General features: G+C 43.7%; 2 protein-coding genes across 2 annotated transcripts; one reads left to right on the plus strand and one right to left on the minus strand.

The window, feature by feature from the left end:
- Nucleotides 1-197: 197 nt before the first annotated feature.
- LOC307073947 (TLC domain-containing protein 3A-like) lies at nt 198-2,443 on the minus strand. The gene is made up of 5 exons (XM_079733908.1): nt 2,219-2,443; nt 2,044-2,127; nt 974-1,193; nt 741-836; nt 198-638 (listed from the first exon to the last, which is right to left on the minus strand). Exons 1-5 carry the CDS (start codon nt 2,338-2,340, stop codon nt 360-362), a joined length of 801 nt encoding a protein of 266 aa, XP_079590034.1. The 5' UTR covers nt 2,341-2,443; the 3' UTR covers nt 198-359.
- An 11,168-nt stretch (nt 2,444-13,611) lies between these two features.
- Nucleotides 13,612-17,764, plus strand: LOC307073334 (uncharacterized protein). The gene is made up of 8 exons (XM_079733084.1): nt 13,612-13,729; nt 13,851-13,964; nt 14,502-14,573; nt 16,605-16,717; nt 16,824-16,896; nt 17,111-17,236; nt 17,328-17,496; nt 17,581-17,764. Exons 1-8 carry the CDS (start codon nt 13,703-13,705, stop codon nt 17,604-17,606), a joined length of 720 nt encoding a protein of 239 aa, XP_079589210.1. The 5' UTR covers nt 13,612-13,702; the 3' UTR covers nt 17,607-17,764.
- Nucleotides 17,765-17,805: the final 41 nt, after the last annotated feature.

Here is a 17,805-nt window from a genome sequence, read left to right on the forward strand (position 1 = left end):
ATATTTCGAAGCATCACTTCACTATCATCTATCCGTAATGTGGTTCTTCAATTTCTTACCACTTGACTGCATTGCCCATTTAGAATAAGGAAAGAGACATCTCATCTCTAAGCTTTGGACTTTGTTTAAGACACAAACATGTTGACAAGCAGAATACAATTATACTTTAATTTATTAGGAAAGATTTAAATTCCCCATAAAACCACATGCATTACAAAACAAACTTAATATAAGGACACAATTTGCTAAGATCCTGTCCGATTTTGAAGTTATAAATTCATATTGTTCCTCATGGCACGTTCACAATGGGTTTAGTGTCTCTGGGGACAAAACCATCAATTGAACTACCATTCAAAGTTTCACTCTTGTTTTGGCCCCTGGGCTTTAACCTTCCTCCGGTAGAGTCTGTGTGCCTTCTTCACCAGCAATATGAACCAGTAGACCTGGGGGGCCATGATAGAAAGGTTGCCCACGTTGCAGTGCAATGGCAGGTGGAAGGGAACACTGTGTAGGGGGATGTCAAACTGTTGACCGTACTTCCAGTACATGTAAGGGAAGAGCAGTATTCGGCAGGTGAAGAAACTGCAGAGAACCATGACCCCATTGACCCAGTGGAGCTTGCTGTTCTCCAAGCCCAACTAGAAATAAGCAAGTGTAAACCATTAGTGAGATTAGGAATTGGTTAGTACATAAGAAAGTAAAAAGTTAACAGTATGTTTTGTTGGACACAACCACTTTACCTGAATGAGAATCTTCCCCAGTGAAACAAAGGGAGTGCTGAACTCTGCCATCCAAAAACAAGCTATAAAGAAGTCTCCAAGGTCTCTTCTGAAGAACTGATAGACACACACAGACGGTTCAGCCAGTTCAAATATTGATCCATCTATCTATCTACGGTTCTATGCATCTAGTACATGAAGCATTTTACAGTTTGAGTTTCAAAATTGAGGGGGTTCAATGAAGTCTTGAATACCAGAACAATGGGCATGAAAACAAGAAGTAGGGCCATGTGATGGAAGACCAGCAGTCGCTCCTTCGAGAGGAACGCCTTCACCGTCTGTAGAGAGTGGTTCTGGTGGGCAGTACTGTTGTTTATCAGTCTCTGCTGGTGGTAGTGGCTCAGGTACATGGCGTAGAGGTCATAGGCCATGTAGGGGGCCCCAAAGAGCACAAAGCTGTTCACCAGCCAGTGTCTGCGATACAATGATACAAAGCCAGTTTGTGTGAGTAGGCAGGCAAATGTGATGGAAAAATCCATATGTTGCTTTTAATCCACTTAAGCTGTTTCTATTTTTTGTTTTGTCTAGCTACCCTACCTTATCTCAGTGTCATAAATATTAACCTTTGACCCTGGGGTAAACCTAGCCTGGCCGCGCCCGCCTAAGTACTTCCGCTCAATTTAAATTTCCCTTCAGTACAACGTCTGGGTCTGCGGTATATTAGTAGGTTTTCTCCGTCCAAATTGTGTGCGTCCAATCAGCAAACAGGAAGTGGCTGAGAACAATGACGTTAAAGTCAGCTCTCGTTGACGGACATCTTCACGCACGGTGTCTGGGTTGTTTACAGCCTGCGCGCAACCTGATTCCCGGCCAAACGTTAGCGATTGGTTATGGCAGATCCAGAGTGGCACTGGGCAGATCCAATAGTTTTAAACTTCAACAGACACCCGCCTTCAAGTGAGTTAACGTTAGTCAATTGAGTGGGTCCAGAGACCGGTCTCAAGGGAGAAGGCATCCCCTTATGCATTCTTCTGCTTGATGAGAACACAGGCCACACTGTCTTGGGTAAACATAACCTGATTTGATTATTTACATCTACATTGTGGGGAGGATGTGAAACAGTTTAAATAGCTCTGCCTAACTGTATTCTCGACATGATGGATACAAACATTAAAATAATTGTAACTATTGAGTGCTTGTCCTAGATCTGTCCTAGACGAAATATCTCTTAAAGAAATTGCCACGACACATATTATATTGCATTGGGGATCCACATTGTGCTTCGATTTGTGCAGTACGCAGTTTCATTAGTGTAAACTCCTACCGGTCAGTCATTACATCCCTGCAGGTGTTTACCACCAGGATTCCAGACACAGTGGCCAACGACGCATGGACGGAGGAGACCAATCTGGAGCCAAAATGGGACGTTAACATACGATTCACCTTACTTTCATGTTAACTCAATTTAACATTTTAGAAGGTCACTTTTTAACCATTACCTTTCGCTAACAACCACCACATCCGCATCACTCCAGTGTGTAAAGGTGGACTTCAGCACTTTCCTAAAGCCGTAGAACAGACCTGGGAAGAACACCATCCCACACGCTAAAATAGAAAGCATTTTCTGAATGTGCGGACACACTTGGCAGAACAAAATAAAACCAAATATATGTACAGTCGAGTTGAGTATTATCAGGGTATTAGTTATAGGAGCAACCGCGAGAAGTCTCGTGAGACTAGCGTGATCTCGCGTGTGTGGGCGGCAGTAGCTCAGGAGCAGAGTGGCGACCCTAGATATATATCATGGACATATTATAGAATGGACACCGGATTCCAAAATGGCGCCCATTCATTCCTATGTAAACTGCTCAATGGCGCAGGGCAGAGTGATAGATATAACATAGTGGCGACACTTCCATTGGACTCCGTTGTAGCTGTTTTTGCCACCTACTTCGGGGTATGGAGCCTCGCATAGTTCCAAAACATCCTTTTATGGCGTCGGAGATCATTCATTTCCAATGCTGGCCGTCGAGTAACTTCTGAGGTAAGTGCATTAAATAGCAACTTCTTTTGAATTCTCAACTGTCTATATTGAATCAGAGGCCCTTTATGATGCATATACTGTTTGTATATGCACAGCGTAATTATATATATTTGTATCTTTGTAGACGACAGATTGCCTGCTAGTTTGTTAGCTCGGCTTCGCCATCTGTGAAGGTATCTCCAGGGGTAAATTGATTAAATTGCTACCTCTTTTGAATTGTCAACTTTATATTATATCAGAGGGCCTTTATGATGCATATACTGATCTTTATTTGTATGTGCACAGCGTAATTATATATATTTTCATCTTGGTAGACGACCGATTTTCAGTCATTGCCTGCTAGTCAGCTCGATTTCGCCAGCTGTGAAGGTATCACTGCACCAGAAGTTAAGTAGTGAATCTCTGAAAACTTTTATTTAGTTAGTAATTGATGTAGGATTGCTAGGATCAATAAGGTTGATTAACGACGGGCTTAATCTGCTGAACCTGATGGTGTTAGCTACGGTGTTGGAGTACTGTGTGTCTGATGCTATAGCTAGTAGAAATAAGCTTGCATACCCTTGAATAGGCTGTTGGATTACATATATGAATACAAATTATTCCACAGAAAAAAAATAAGCCATAATGACGAGCTTTCAAATGTTATTACACAGACAATAGTGTCATTCCATTCTATTTTTTTTTAATAATGTAAGCTTCTGTCCACCCCTTCCCCAACTTGGCAGCAATTTGGCCATGTGTGGGGAAACTCATTGACCTACAGGCTATTCAAGGTCTTGTCTGATTATTTTCACTCTCCTGCAGGTGGTGGCTGCTGGTGCCTGCTGCTGGTGCTTGTGGCGGCGGCTGCGGTGGATGCTGCTGATGGTGGATGCTGATGGCGGTGGCTGCTGCTGCTGGTGGCTTGAGCTGGCTGGTGCCGGCAAACACTGCTGATGCAGGTCGCTGCTGCTTGAGGAGATGGCTGCTTGAGCTGGCTGCAGGTGGCGAAGGATGGTGGTGTCGACTTCTGCTGCTAGTGGTGGCGGCTTGTGCTGGCGACGGCTGTTGGTGTTGGCGACTGCTGGTGGCTGGTGGTTGCAGGGCGGCGACGGCTGCAATTGTTGTCCTTTTCGACCTGATGCCCTTTGCTATCCTCAACCTCAGCCTGATGTATGTGAAGTATTTTCTTTGTTTATGAATAACTTATAATATTCCTCCGTTCCTTCACCTTGTTCTTGTTTTACAAGTAAGATATACACGCACACCTGTTTACACATTTGTTGTTCTTGTTCTACACATGACTCCCTGGCTCTACTTTGCTGTTCTTGTTCACACTTACTGTATGTTTGCTTCGTTGTTCTTAGTCATACTTGTTCCCACTTGTTCTTGGTTCCAAAAAACTCTGATATATGATATATGTGGAGAGGATTTCTAAACTCAGCATCTCAAACACTGGGTCCAGCTTTACATGGTGCATTCTCCTTTGCAGCGTGCAGATGTTAGGCAGTGGAATCTGCATTTGCTGGAGGGTTTTATAACCAGTGGTCCATTTTACTTGTATTGCTTTTTTAATTGTCTCCTTTCCTCATGGTATTCCTCTCTTGTTAACACTTATATATACATACACAATATTCATCCCTGTTCCTTCACTTTGTTCTTGTTTTTCAAGTTGGATACACACATTCTTGTCTCACCCATTGTTTAATTAAAAAAATTCTATTTCATTCTTCCAAGTGTAATGATTTGTTATTCTTTAATATATTTGATACTTTGTGTATGGCTTAGTCTTAAAAGTATGGTTGTGTGGTCAGCTCCTGCCTCATCAGAAGTTGCATGGAAACTAGATGCTAAATGGACTGTTGCTACTCTGCTTTCTCAATCACACTCTGACCACGGGTAAGTGAATCGGAATTAGGCTACAAGGAAATACAATAGTCCAGTTGTGCAAAAATGAACATCTTGAATCGTCTTTAATTTAAGAGATGTAAGGTAAATTAAGGTTAAGCCACTAAAGTCAGTAGCCTAGTGCTACCAATGCCAACACGAAAGTGAAGCTTTCCCTCAAACTTAAAAACGTATCTAAGTAGCTTTAAGTTGTCACCCTACCACTCCAAATGTAAAACTGACATTTACAAATATGCAACAATAGTCAGAAAAGTACTTGGGTATGTGTTTTTTTAATTTATATTTACCATTCAATATTGTAATCGCGGCTGTCAGTCCCATAGAAGAACATGGGAGCGCGGCGTGTTTTGGAACTATACAGGCTTACATGAACCACGTGACCAACCTGCCGGCGAGATCAGAGTGTCGCAACTCTTCTCTTTTTATGACCCTGGCGCAGAGCAACATCGAGGAGAGATATGCTTCCGCATCACGTGAGCCTAGCCACGCCCTAGTTCATGACGTACCGGATGCAGGAATATTCTTGTTTTTTAGCATTGTAGCATCATAAGCGAGAGGTCTGAGCGATCGCAGTCGCATTGTTTACCGACCATGGAAGTATAAGTTAACTTCATAAATATGAAAGATTGCTCCATATAACATAATACCAACAACATAGTAAATGTATGTTGGCCTAGAACACTATACAGTTCAATGTTATTGCTTACTATTACTACTATTGCCAACTATTTACGAAAAATGCAAACAATAATTTATATACAAATAAATGGTTACATATCGATCAGCAACGAGGTTGGAGTAGCCTACCCACATAAATATTTGTAATAGGCCTACACTAACATTGTTAACTGTCATACATAGCTAAACAAGCAAATGAAAAATTAAATACTAACACAACTGAAATGTTTATTAGGCTATTAATATTATAAAAAAGACACCGTAATGCACCCGTTCTTTGTCTTTGGATGTTTTGAATAAATGGATCAATACATGTTGAATCGCAAGCAGAGGAACGTGAGTCATTGAGCAGCAGCTGAACCAGTCTAAAAATCCCTTTATCACTAAAACACTTTTGGTGAAAAGTCACCACAGCGCCTAAAAACCATCAACGTCATTCATGTTAAGTAAAAGGAAAAACCTCGGACACGAGAAGTTAACGGAGCCGTGCACTAGGCCCTCTCGAATGCCGGGCCGAAACAACATTTGTTTCACTACGACTTTCAGCTGCCCATCCCTCCTTCTCCAGCAAAAAATAATAACATAAATCGGCTAATAAAAGGTGGCTGCAGTTCACTGCAGAACTGCAGGTGGCTTGAGGTGGCGTTTTGAAAAGAGAAAACTTACATTTTTTTAGTACATGGCATGAAGATAATTATGAGCTTTTGATTGATATCCAGTTCTTTTTTGCGGAGACACATTCCTGTTCCCCACTTGTATTAGAATGAATGGAGATATCTACCGTATTTCCCGCACTATAACGCGCACCGGATTATAAGGCGCACCTTCAATGAATGACCTATTTTAGAACTTTTTTCATAAATAGGGCGCACCGGATTATAAGGCGCATAGCATTGAAGATACTGCAGTCAAACGTTTGACTGGGGATGCGTTATGCATCCACTAGATGGAGCTGTGCTAATTGTATAGCTCGTCACGCGCAACGCAACTGTGAGGACGAGTTGCTGCATTTAGCAGATATAAAACTGGAACCTTTATGACAAAAAAGTAAAACACAATTACGCAGTTCCAAACCTTAGATTTTTTAAATATCTTGCAAACGTGAATGATACAAAGTAGAGCATCGCACCCTCGAATCTTGTAGTGTGGCCAGTCTTCCGCCTGATTTCCTGGCTCTGTGATCGTATAGTGTGACCTTCCGTGAGTAAGCGCAGTAAAATGCTGTGTGCACTTATTACGATAGCCGTAATGCTGCAAGCGGTGTGGCTTTATCGTAGTCGTAGTGAAACATTTTATTATTATTATTAAATTGTTTTTATTGGTTTTTCATACTGAAACATTTTGACAGAGCGCCGTTTACAACCAGTATGGATCAACCAATTAACCAATTGATCCATATATAAGGCGCTCCGGATTATAAGGCGCACTGTCGTTTTTTGAGAAAATTACCGGCTTTTAAGTGCGCCTTATAGTGCGGAAAATACAGTACTTCTGGGTCCCTTGAATCGAGGGACCCGTCCACAGCCCGCTTAAACAGCTGCAATACCAGGCTTGGCCGCTGAGCACTGGTGGATTGAGGAAGTATGCACGGTTCCTGGGGAACACTAGATATGCCACGCCCCTCTCAGCCGCGGCACACGGAGCTGCCATCTTGTGTGGGTCTTGAGTAGATACTCTCAGACTGTCAGACAGCCATAGATATGTGTTCATAGCTCTCATTTCTCAACAAAAAAAACAATGCCAGTTCATTGTGCTGCTTTCGGGTGTGTACACCGTCGTTCAGTACACACCAGACCAGAGGGAATAACTTTCCACAGGTGAGATACATTTTTTAAGTAAATGTTTTAGTCATCATTAGCTAGCTTACATTGTGGAGAACTACGGTGAAAGTGAATCGTTCGCGCTAGTTGTTATATCCTTACTTCTTCACATAAACACGGACAACGACGTTGCGTTAACTGTTTATTAAGCCACCATGGCACGTGAACAATGGTAACAACCGAGAGGGACTTCCCGCCAGAATATTACCCAGAATACCCCGGTGCTTCATAACTACGGAATCATAGTGAGCCCAAAATACACAACATCTCCTCCCCTCTTACAAAAAACATACTTTTGTGAAACAACCATAAATTATATAACATTGCAGATGTCTAACACATCAACCATTAAACAGTTATGAAGAACGTAAAATTTACAATACAGGTCAGCATTTTCTTCATAGCTACCTAGGGGCGAGGGTGAACTACCTCAGTCCCCTGACCGTACCCACGGGGATTATTCTGCCCCAGCAACTTGGGTCAGTCACTAACTAAATCTCCATGCGAGCAGGAGGCCGTCGCTCTCTGGTAGGGTATCTATTCTCCGAAGACACATTAATCTCTTGGTCTTCCAAAGGTGAGCTTGATGCAGGTGCTAATGTAAAGGGCGGTCTCTCAGCGTGTGCTGAGAGACCGCGGGGGGTGATGAACCGGTGTTGTGACAGGTGCATCTGGAAAATTCCCCAGTATCGGCACCGCCGGCACTGACGGAGTCTGCAGGACTTGATCAACGTGTCTTCTCCAAACACTATCAGCTGTCTGGACCGTGTAAGACACCGGACCAGTTTGTGCAATAACAGTGGCGGGAATCCATTTAGGTTTGCCACGGTAGTTCCTTACCAGCACAGATTCTCCTGCGGTGAAAACTCTTTCTTTGCCCTTCTGTTCTCTGTACCCAACCTGTTTCTCTTGTTGACTTTGGACAACGTCCTTCACCGATGAGGGTTTTAAGAGGTCAAAGGTGGTGCGCAGGTCTCTCTTTAGCATTAGGCTAGCAGGAGATGTCTTGGTGGTTGCATGTGCACTGTTAGGTCAGCAGGAAGATATGCAGTCTCTGATGTAGTGTTCCTTGTCCCTGTGATGATTTCAAAGCATGCTTCATGGTCTGAACGAACCTTTCAGCGAGACCATTCGTTGCGGGGTGGTAAGGAGCTGACTTAATGTGTTGAACTCCATTAGCTTGTAGGAACCCGGCCATTTCCTGTGAGACAAATTGGGGTCCATTGTCAGAGACGAGCTGTGCAGGAGATCCAAATCGACTAAACATTTCCCCCAACTTCTCAATAGTCTTCTCTGCTGTGGTTGATCTCATGATAGCCACCTCCGGCCATTTACTTTGTGCATCAACAGCGATAAGAAACATTCTGTCCTCAAATGGTCCCGCAAAATCAATATGCACACGCTACCATGGTCCTTGTGGAAACTCCCAGGGGTGAAGAGGTGCGGGGGGAGGGTTGTTTATGACTTTTTGGCATGATGAACAGCTTTTGCCAAGCTCCTCAATTTGGCTATCCATCTTAGGCCACCAAAAGTAGCTTATTGCTATTTCTTTCATACGTGCTATTCCACTGTGTCCCGAATGTAGCTGTTGCAGCACTTTTGTGCGAAGGAATGACGACCCTCCTCCCCCACATCAAACACCCAGACTGGACTGACAGCTCCAACCTCCTTCCGAGGAAAGGTTTCAAGTTTGCGTCATCACCAGCAGGACGACCCTTGACAATGATGTCCATCACAGCAGACAACTCCGGGTCATTTCGTGTCTCCTTCTTAACCTGTACAGCTGAAACATGTGCTTTTTCTACCTCCCTAAAGTAGAATATGTCCACTGTGTTAGACTCCGGCTTCGTGACAGGCAGTGGCAGCCTAGATAAACCATCCGCATTGCAGTGGGAGTCTGCCTTCCGATATTTGATGTCATATGTATGTGCTGACAACAACAAAGCCCACCGCTGCAGTTGGGAAGCGGCGAGCGATGGTATACCTGTGTGTGGACCAAGGATGGTTGTGAGGGGTCTGTGGTCAGTTAGGAGTGCAAACCGTCTCCCATATAGGTACTGATGAAACTTCCGAACTCCGAACACAATGCTCAGTGCCTCCCGTTCTAGCTGAGCATAATTAGACTCTGCCTTGTTTAATGTCCTTGATGCAAAAGCAATTGGCTTTTCCTCACCACTTGGTAAAACATGAGAAAGGAGAGCCCCTACTCCGTATGGGGAGGCGTCACAGGCGAGCTGAAGCTGAAGTGATGGGTTAAAGTGAGTCAGGACCTTGGACGACGTCAGCACCATTTTAGCCTTTTCAAAAGCCTCCTGACAGCCAGCCGTCCACTTCCAATTTTTATCTTGGCGTAGCAGTTCGTGCAGCGGTCGTAGCAGTGAAGATAAATTGGGGATGAAGCGCCCGTAGTAGTTCAACAGTCCTAAGAAGGATCGTAGCTGGCTGACGTTCTGGGGCGGAGGTGCATCCACGACTGCTGCTACCTTGGATGGTGCAGTGTGTAGCCCATCTGCATTAATTACATGCCCCAGATATTCCACTGATGGTCGGAAGAAGTCACATTTCTCCTTACGGACTCTCAAGCCGTAGTCCTTCAGTCTTTGGAGGGTAGCGTCCAAGTTGCGCAGATGTTCATCATCACTAGTTCCGGTGCACAAGATATCGTCGAGGTAGCACTGTACCCCTGGCAATCCACTGAGGATCTGATCCATCGCCCGTTGAAAGAGTGCTGGGGCTGAGGAGATGCCAAAAGGCAGTCTGCAGTATCTAAAAAGTCCCTTATGTGTGTTGATGGTCAACATTTCACGTGACTGTTCTTCCACATGCATTTGTAGGTAAGCCTGACTGAGATCTATCTTGCTGAATTTTTTACCCCCACTCAGCCCAGAAAACAAGTCATCAATTAGGGGAAGGGGATATTGTTCTGCTAGTAAAACAGGATTAAGCGTTACTTTAAAGTCTCCACAGGTCCGAATTCCCCCGTCTTTTTTGGTACTGGAACGATGGGCGTGGCCCATTCACTGATCGTCACAGGCTCCAAAACGCCATTCTTGACTAGGGCATCCAGGTCCGCTTCCACCTTGGTTCGGATTGCATATGGCACTGGTCTAGCTTTCATGAACACAGGCTTAGAATCAGCTTTGACATGTAACTTCAAAGTTATATCCTTCATGCTGCCTAATTCGTGACGGAAAACCTCTGCGTTTTTCTCCAGTATCTCCTGTAGGGGAGTGAGACTGTGTGACAGCTTCCTTACCACCTGCCAGTCAAGACGAATTTCACGTAGCCACGCACGTCCCATTATAGCAGGATGATTCCCCTTGGTCACATAGACTGGGAGCTTTTGTGTTTGTCCATTGTGGATTACAGTCACATCTGTCATCCCTTCCATGTGCACTCGGTGTCCGGTATATGCTTTATACCGGACAGTGTCTGATAGCCGCAGTGGAAGGTGCCTTATGTATTTCTTGTACAGTTTGTGCGACAGTAATGATGCTTTAGAACCTGTGTCTATCTGCATTTTTACTGAGTGCCCTTCCAACTGTGGCTCAGCCCAGTAGCCATCTGAGCTCCTATCCACACTCATTATCCGCACAGTATTTACTTCTTCTGAAGAGGAATCACTCCTCTCATTTTTATGCTGGACTGTGCGCACATGTCTTTTCTGTTTGTATTTGACATTATCTCTTTTGTTCTCTATCTTTGAGCTTGTGCCTGTGCTTGTATTACTTCTGCATGCCTGTTCTACGTGGCCCTTTTTTCCACATTTATGACAGTCCAACTCTTTAGCCCAGCATGTCGCTGAAAGGTGTCCAGATTTACCACAGCGAAAACATGGCCCTTGTATGTATGTTTTATCACTGACGAGTTGGTGTACTCTTCCTGTAGCATTTAGTTGTTGGGCTTCCTTTGATGCCATTTCCATTGTCACACTAACATTTATGGCTCTTTCCAGCGTCAATGTTCTTTCTGTGAGCAATCTCTTCTGTGCTGCTTCATTTCTCAGTCCACATACCAGCCTGTCCCTTAGTGTGTCATTTAACACATCCCCAAACTCACAGTGTTCAGCCAACTTGCGTAGGGCTGCCATAAACATAGTGACAGACTCACCCTCTTCCTGGCCACGTTTTTGAAATCTGACTCTTTCTGCAATTACCAGGGGTTTGGGTGAAAGGTGGTTTGTCAGTATATCCACTATTTCCTCGTATGTTTTACTGCCTGGCTTTACTGGTTGTAGCAAATCTCGCAGCAGGTTAAACGTTTTTGGTCCCATTATACTCATAAAAGTGGCCACCAGTTTCTCATCTGTTATTCCATTAGCCACGGCAAAGTAGCCAAAACGCTCTGTATATGAGCTCCATTGCTCAATGCTCTCATCAAAGGTGCCGATTGAGCCAATAATTGCAGCCATTTTAAGCCCCTTGCTATAAGTGCTGCTTCCCCCTCAAATAAAACTCACGATGTCATCGATTGTCCGTTCTTCCCTCCAGCTGACTTGTCCGGAGCACACCCCGCACGCTGAAGTCGGCAGTCATGCGAATCAGCGGGAAACAGAAAACTCAGAAAACTCCACTTCTAGTAGACAACACGCGCCGGTTCAGACATCCTCATCGCCAGTTTTGTTATATCCTTACTTCTTCACATAAACACGGACAACGACGTTGCGTTAACTGTTTATTAAGCCACCACGGCACGTGAACAGTGGTAACAACCGAGAGGGACTTCCCTCCAGAATATTACCCAGAATACCCCGGTGCTTCGTAACTACGGAATCATAGTGAGCCCAAAATACACAACACTAGTAACACTGTATCGCTGGTTAAACGTCTGCTTACTTTATTATTTACACAATTCAGTAACTTAGTAACTTAAGTTTGGTAACCTTTATTCCAATTTAACTATGTATGGTTTAGGGGTGTGAACGTTACAATGTGAATTGATTTGCTCCCCCTTAACTCTAGCTTGAGTTTAAATTTAAATTGGTTTTGGTAAATGCCATCACCTAAATGGTAACTTCTCTTGCCTTTTTTCTTATTCCTTAAGGTTTCCCAAAGCTGGTGACCAGCGAAGAAAATGGGAAGTCACTCTTAAAAGAGAGGGCTTTGCTGCCAGTGACGATACCATGCTCTGCAGTAAACATTTTAAGCCAGAGTATTTTGACCGGACTGGTCAAACTGTCAGGATCAGACTTGGTGTTGTCCCATCCATCTTTGCCTTCCCCGCTCATCTTCTAAAAGTAGGTATACTATTTAGGCTTTCTTGTATGTCAGTGAAACCTTTGCAGACACACATAGCACCACACTACAAACAACCACACACCACAGTTTAATACACTCCATTTATTTACAACATGCTAGATAATTCACACATACATTTGTTTGTCAACTACCCTTCTTCCTGTCCGTCCGGCAAACTGGTCCATGGGGAACGCGTGCTGCATGGGAACCAGGGCTTTATTTTCTGTTCCGGGACAGTTCATTTGGTTTGCTAATGGCGGGGGTAGTGAGGTAGCGGTTGTACTTCTGAGTGTCGTTATGGTTGGTGTGATTTATTTATCAAAGACTCTGTGTCTTTGACTGTGTGTGTGTGTGTGTGTGTGTGTGTGTGTGTGTTTGTGTGTGTGTGTGTGTGTGTGTGTGAGTATATTTGTATGCAGCGTTTGATGAACATATAGTGTTGGGGCTATTATTCTTTGGTGTTTGATTGACCATGTTATATTGATGTGTCACCTATCCCAGTGGTTTCTCCCAATCGGCCCTGATTGGTAGGCCTATTTAATGGAGAGACATGGTGAGGGAAAGGGTCGGGCATTTGATATGCAACAGCTTGCCGAGAGGCTGTATTCTTTTGTGTGACTTTTTGTACTTTTTGGCACTGTAAATAAACCGGCACCATTTTTTGCAACCTTCAACTCTCTGAGCCGACTCCTGCTTTTGACCAACTGACTCCTTTGTTGCGTCCCGTCCCACATGTGAGTTGGGGGTTCAATACCTCTGTTTCACAGTGACATTATTAATTGTTCATAAAATAATCAAAACTTGATAAAGCTCTACTTACAAATAAATCTGTTCAAATGTAAGGTTTTTTTAATTGTATTTTGCTTTGATGTCTGCCTATGACAAGATTGTTCACATTTCAGGGTTAAACATTTCCCAGTTGAATTCAACTCCAAAAGTATTATTTTAACATGTGTTGGGGTAATTTAATAGAGTAGTAATAAATACTTTTACATACAATGGGGAGTTTTCGAGCTAACAGAAGTAACACTTGGAGTTAGATAAGACAGCAGGTGTTTTTTCCTCCCTTTTACTAGGACCACACCTATGCTCTGTCCAGTTGCCCTTTTGCCCTAAAGGAGGGGTACATTAAGGCAAGGGACAATGTAATCAGACTGCAGAGGGAAAAGAGGAAAACAAGGAAGCGTGAACTGAGGGCAAAGAGTTTTTCGCAGCCTGTCCTGTGATGTGTGCCGTGCCAGCCTGGTGACAGATGCTGTAGCTGTCTCATTTGACCAGAGCTACCATCTACTGGAACTTCGGAATAACGGTGGGCTGATGATTCCTTCAAAAGGAACTGTGAAGGTCAGTAAAAACATCCATCAGCTCCTCTGTATACAGCATGCTGCCCAACCATGACCAACAGCCCAACCCATCCTCTCATACACGGTCTCAGCTTTAACATTTTCTAATTCTCTTTTTGAAGGTGGAGAGGAACATTCAGAGCTTTATGGGGATGCACAACTCATGTGTTAGTGTTGGCAGTTGTGGCTTGCACATCCTCCTCAATGCCATGAAGGCAGGATTCACAACATGGCAGGTAGACAAGCTGTTGCGAGCTATGCACTACATCTTCCACAATGTTCCTGCCCATAGAGAAGATTACAACAGCACCACAGGATCTTCTACCTTTCCCCGACCTTTCTGTGGCCATAGATGGGTGGAAAATGTCCCTGTGGCTGAGAGAGCTGTCGACATTTGGCCCATGCTTTTAACATACATTGATGCAGTTCAGAAGAAAAAGTTGACAAACCCCAACACAGCCTCATATGATAACATCTTGGCAGCGTGGGATGATGAGTTAATAATTCCAAAACTCCAGTTCTTCTTGTCAGTGGCACGAAGCTTCCACCCATTCCTGACCAAATATCAGACCGATGAGCCTGTGCTGCCTTTTTTGGTTAAAGATCTGAAAGAAGAGTTACTGTCTTCATTTAAATGTGATTGAACTGTATCAGTTGACAGGTGTGGCTGGATAACTAACAGTTTTTCTTGTACTTTTAAATGTTTACTGCGACGGTTTGTGAAAAGGGAACTTTTACAGGGCCAAAGCTCACTGCAAATTGTCACAATTCAGGTGTCTGAGGCGAAGAACTGGGTCTGTCTTAAAAATGTGGACATCGGCCTGGGTGCTGAATCTGCCATCAAGGTAATTACTGTGCAAATTTTTTCAATATCATGCCGGCACAAATAAAGAGTTACCTCTAACTGTTAGGGTAGAAAGTTTATGAGTAACAATGGGCATTAATTAACCGCCTCTGTGGTAAGCAATATAGCTGTCGTAATTGTGTGGTTGGTAATGGTTACCTTCCAAACTTTAGTTGTCTTCACCACCAGGCCTTGGTACTGTGGCTTAAACTGAACCACAGCCATGAGGATATACCAAACCTCTTACTCTGGTTAAATTGTTATAATTGTTTTAAAGGGGACATATTATGAAAACAGCACTTTTCCTGGGATTTTGGGTGTTGTTGTGGGTATATGGTGCTCCCACACGCATACAAACTTTGAAAAAAGTCTGTACATGATTTTTTGAGTGAGATACAGCTAGGCTCCGGGAGTACAATCCCTTTCTCTGGCGCCTAGCTAACCCCGCCGGAGCTGTCGCCGATGCTTCGGCGGAAGTCGGGAGGAGGAGACATGGAGTAGAAAGGGTTTGTTACTCCCGGAGCTGAGCTGCCGGACTGCCGCCGAGTTTCCCCAGCCGGAGCTGCTCGTCCGCCGGAGCTGCTCGTCCGCCAGAGCTGCCACCTAGCTTCGGCGCCAGTTCAGCTCCTGGAGTACACCGCCGGACTGCGGCCGGACCGCTTCGACGGCGGCCGGACTGCAGTCCGTCAGCTCCGGCGCGGGTAGCTCGGAGGCAGTCCGGCAGCTCAGCTCCCGGAGTACAACACCTTTCTTCTCCGTGTCGCGATTCATGGACTTATGAGAGTTAATGCCAAAGGTCCTTCCCCCCCAATTCTTCTCAACCATAGCCGAGATATCCCCCACTACGAGTCTTTACTTGTGGAAGTACCAGAGACGTCAGATACAGTCTTTATTATTCATCATCCGAGGCGCACATAGCATTTGGCCGTGATATTAGATATATTATATAAATACCTGAAGGGCCTAACAAAAAGGGCCTTACAAAAAGAGAGTATATAATATTATATACTCTCTTAACAAAAAGAGTATATAATATTATTAGTATATTATATTATATAGATATAGAGCTCCAGGAGTCAGCAAACAGCAACAATCCCTTCTCCTCCATGCTGTGGTTCAGTCTGACAGCTAATTGGTCAATGGGCAGCAGCTTATTTGCATCAACGCTACAGACACCAGAAACAGCGCATTCTAAAGGGCCTGAAACAGAGGGGAATAGCGGTAGACAATATGTTTTTTCCTAAAAGCTATTTCCAGCAAACAGCTTCAAAAACATGTTTTCTGGAACTCAAATACTATGTTTATGTTTAAAACACCATAATATGTCTCCTTCAAATGTGGAACTTCTCAATTTCATTTGCATTATGCATCCTGAACTCATCCTGAACTTATACTCGCATATCCCATCAATCCCCCTGCCAACAGGGCTATGCGAGATGAAATGGGCAATGTCGGAAAGGTGTTAAATTAACTTTTAAATCGTATTTAATTACTACACTTTGATAACATATTTAATGCTGGTCTCTCGACTTTATCCTTGCACTGTTGGACTTATTTGCACTACCACCATGGCATAGCTTGGCTAATTGCTAGACCAAGCTCAACTGTAGCATGTGCAAAAGCTGCAGGGCGAAATCGAATCGCCGGAAGATTGGGCCGGGGGTTACACGAAGGGAAAACGCAGATATTTCCACGGAGTTTGGCCTCTAATTTACACGAAAACGCCTTTTTTCTTAATCACAAAACTATTCTTTCGACACGTTACTCACAGGTGGCTAAAGAAAATGTGGTTTCAGATCAGTTCCATATTAAAATGATTGCACACCGAAGTTCACTATGCACTTTGTAGTGATGAGGGGCAAATATAAAGTTGTTTTTGTCTTTTTCTAATATGAATTATACTGTGTGATGTCTGAGCAGTTACATTCCCTAGGCGAATAGTTTTTGTACTGGTGTATTTTTTCTAATGTATTTTGTTTCCACTAAGAGTGTTTTGTTGAAGAAATCATTTGGATTTTCTGTGTACTACCAGGTGGCATCCACATCCTCTGCCATATCTATGGATCCATTCCCACCACTCTCAATTGCTCCAGTACAAGATGAGACCGCCCCTTTGGCTGAGAGTACCCAAGCTCAAAGTGTCGGGTAACAAATTTTGACATTATAGAATCTATTTTAAGTATTTGTTCAATGTGTATTGTGTACTATTTGATGGTGATTTGTGAGAAATGACAATTTTGATCTTTTAAAGGCTCTTCAAGAATGGCGAGCAATACGTACCCAGCAAGACCAGGAATGAAAATGTGTTGGTGGATCAGGAGAAGGTAATGTTTCGAAGTTATTATTTTGTATGTTTTACATGATCTTACAGAATGCATAAATACTTTTAACGTGGTTCTAATGGGAGAGGAAGAAACTAGCCTATCAGGCCTGTGAGGAAAGGTGTCAAAAGGTTTGTATTTGTAATATTAGTTTGATGAATGAACTAGCCAAAGATTAATTTGAATTTTCTTTTTAATGAGAGCAATAACATTTCAGGCTATTGAAGCAAGACGTCGGCGTCTATCTGCATGTGAGGTACCCTCTGATGGGGTGTTGATCAAATTTAAATATCCAGATGGACACAGCAACATGAGGAAATTCAGCTTGTCTGAGCCACTTCAGGTGATGTGTGTTTCAGCTTGAGAAAATATCAAGTGTCTTCGCAGTGGGTTGTAAAACGTCACTGGTGTAACACTGTTTCACATCTTTTTAGACCTTGTTTGACTTTGTGGGACAAGGTGATGGTGCCAGTGAAATCTTTGTGGTACAAGAAGCCACATCATCAAGATCAATTGAGAGCAGTTCCGCCGGGTCAATAATCGATCATGGCATAAAACCATCCTCAACTCTACGTACTTTGGTTTTCAAATCAGCATGTACAGGTAAATATATATTGTATTTCCTGTCTCAAACGAAAAAAGATTGTGTTTTGTGCAAGCTCATGTATTGTGCATGTTTGTCTTCAGGAAATTCTCTCAGGTCAACAAAATGATGGAGCTCATGCCCTAAACCATACATCTCCTGGTCAGTCGTCACTGTCTGAGCCCTTCACCCAGCAAAGTCTCTGTGCCCTCTCTCAAGTCTCCCTGTGCCCTCCACCCACTCACTGCTGTCTGAGCCCTCTCTCCAGCCTCTGCCATCCGAGAACTCTATCCAGCCGTCGCTCCCTCTGATCTCACCACCGCAAGAAA

This window comes from Pollachius pollachius (genome assembly GCF_949987615.1).
Source record: "Pollachius pollachius genome assembly, chromosome: 3".
NCBI classification, from domain to species: domain Eukaryota; kingdom Metazoa; phylum Chordata; class Actinopteri; order Gadiformes; family Gadidae; genus Pollachius; species Pollachius pollachius.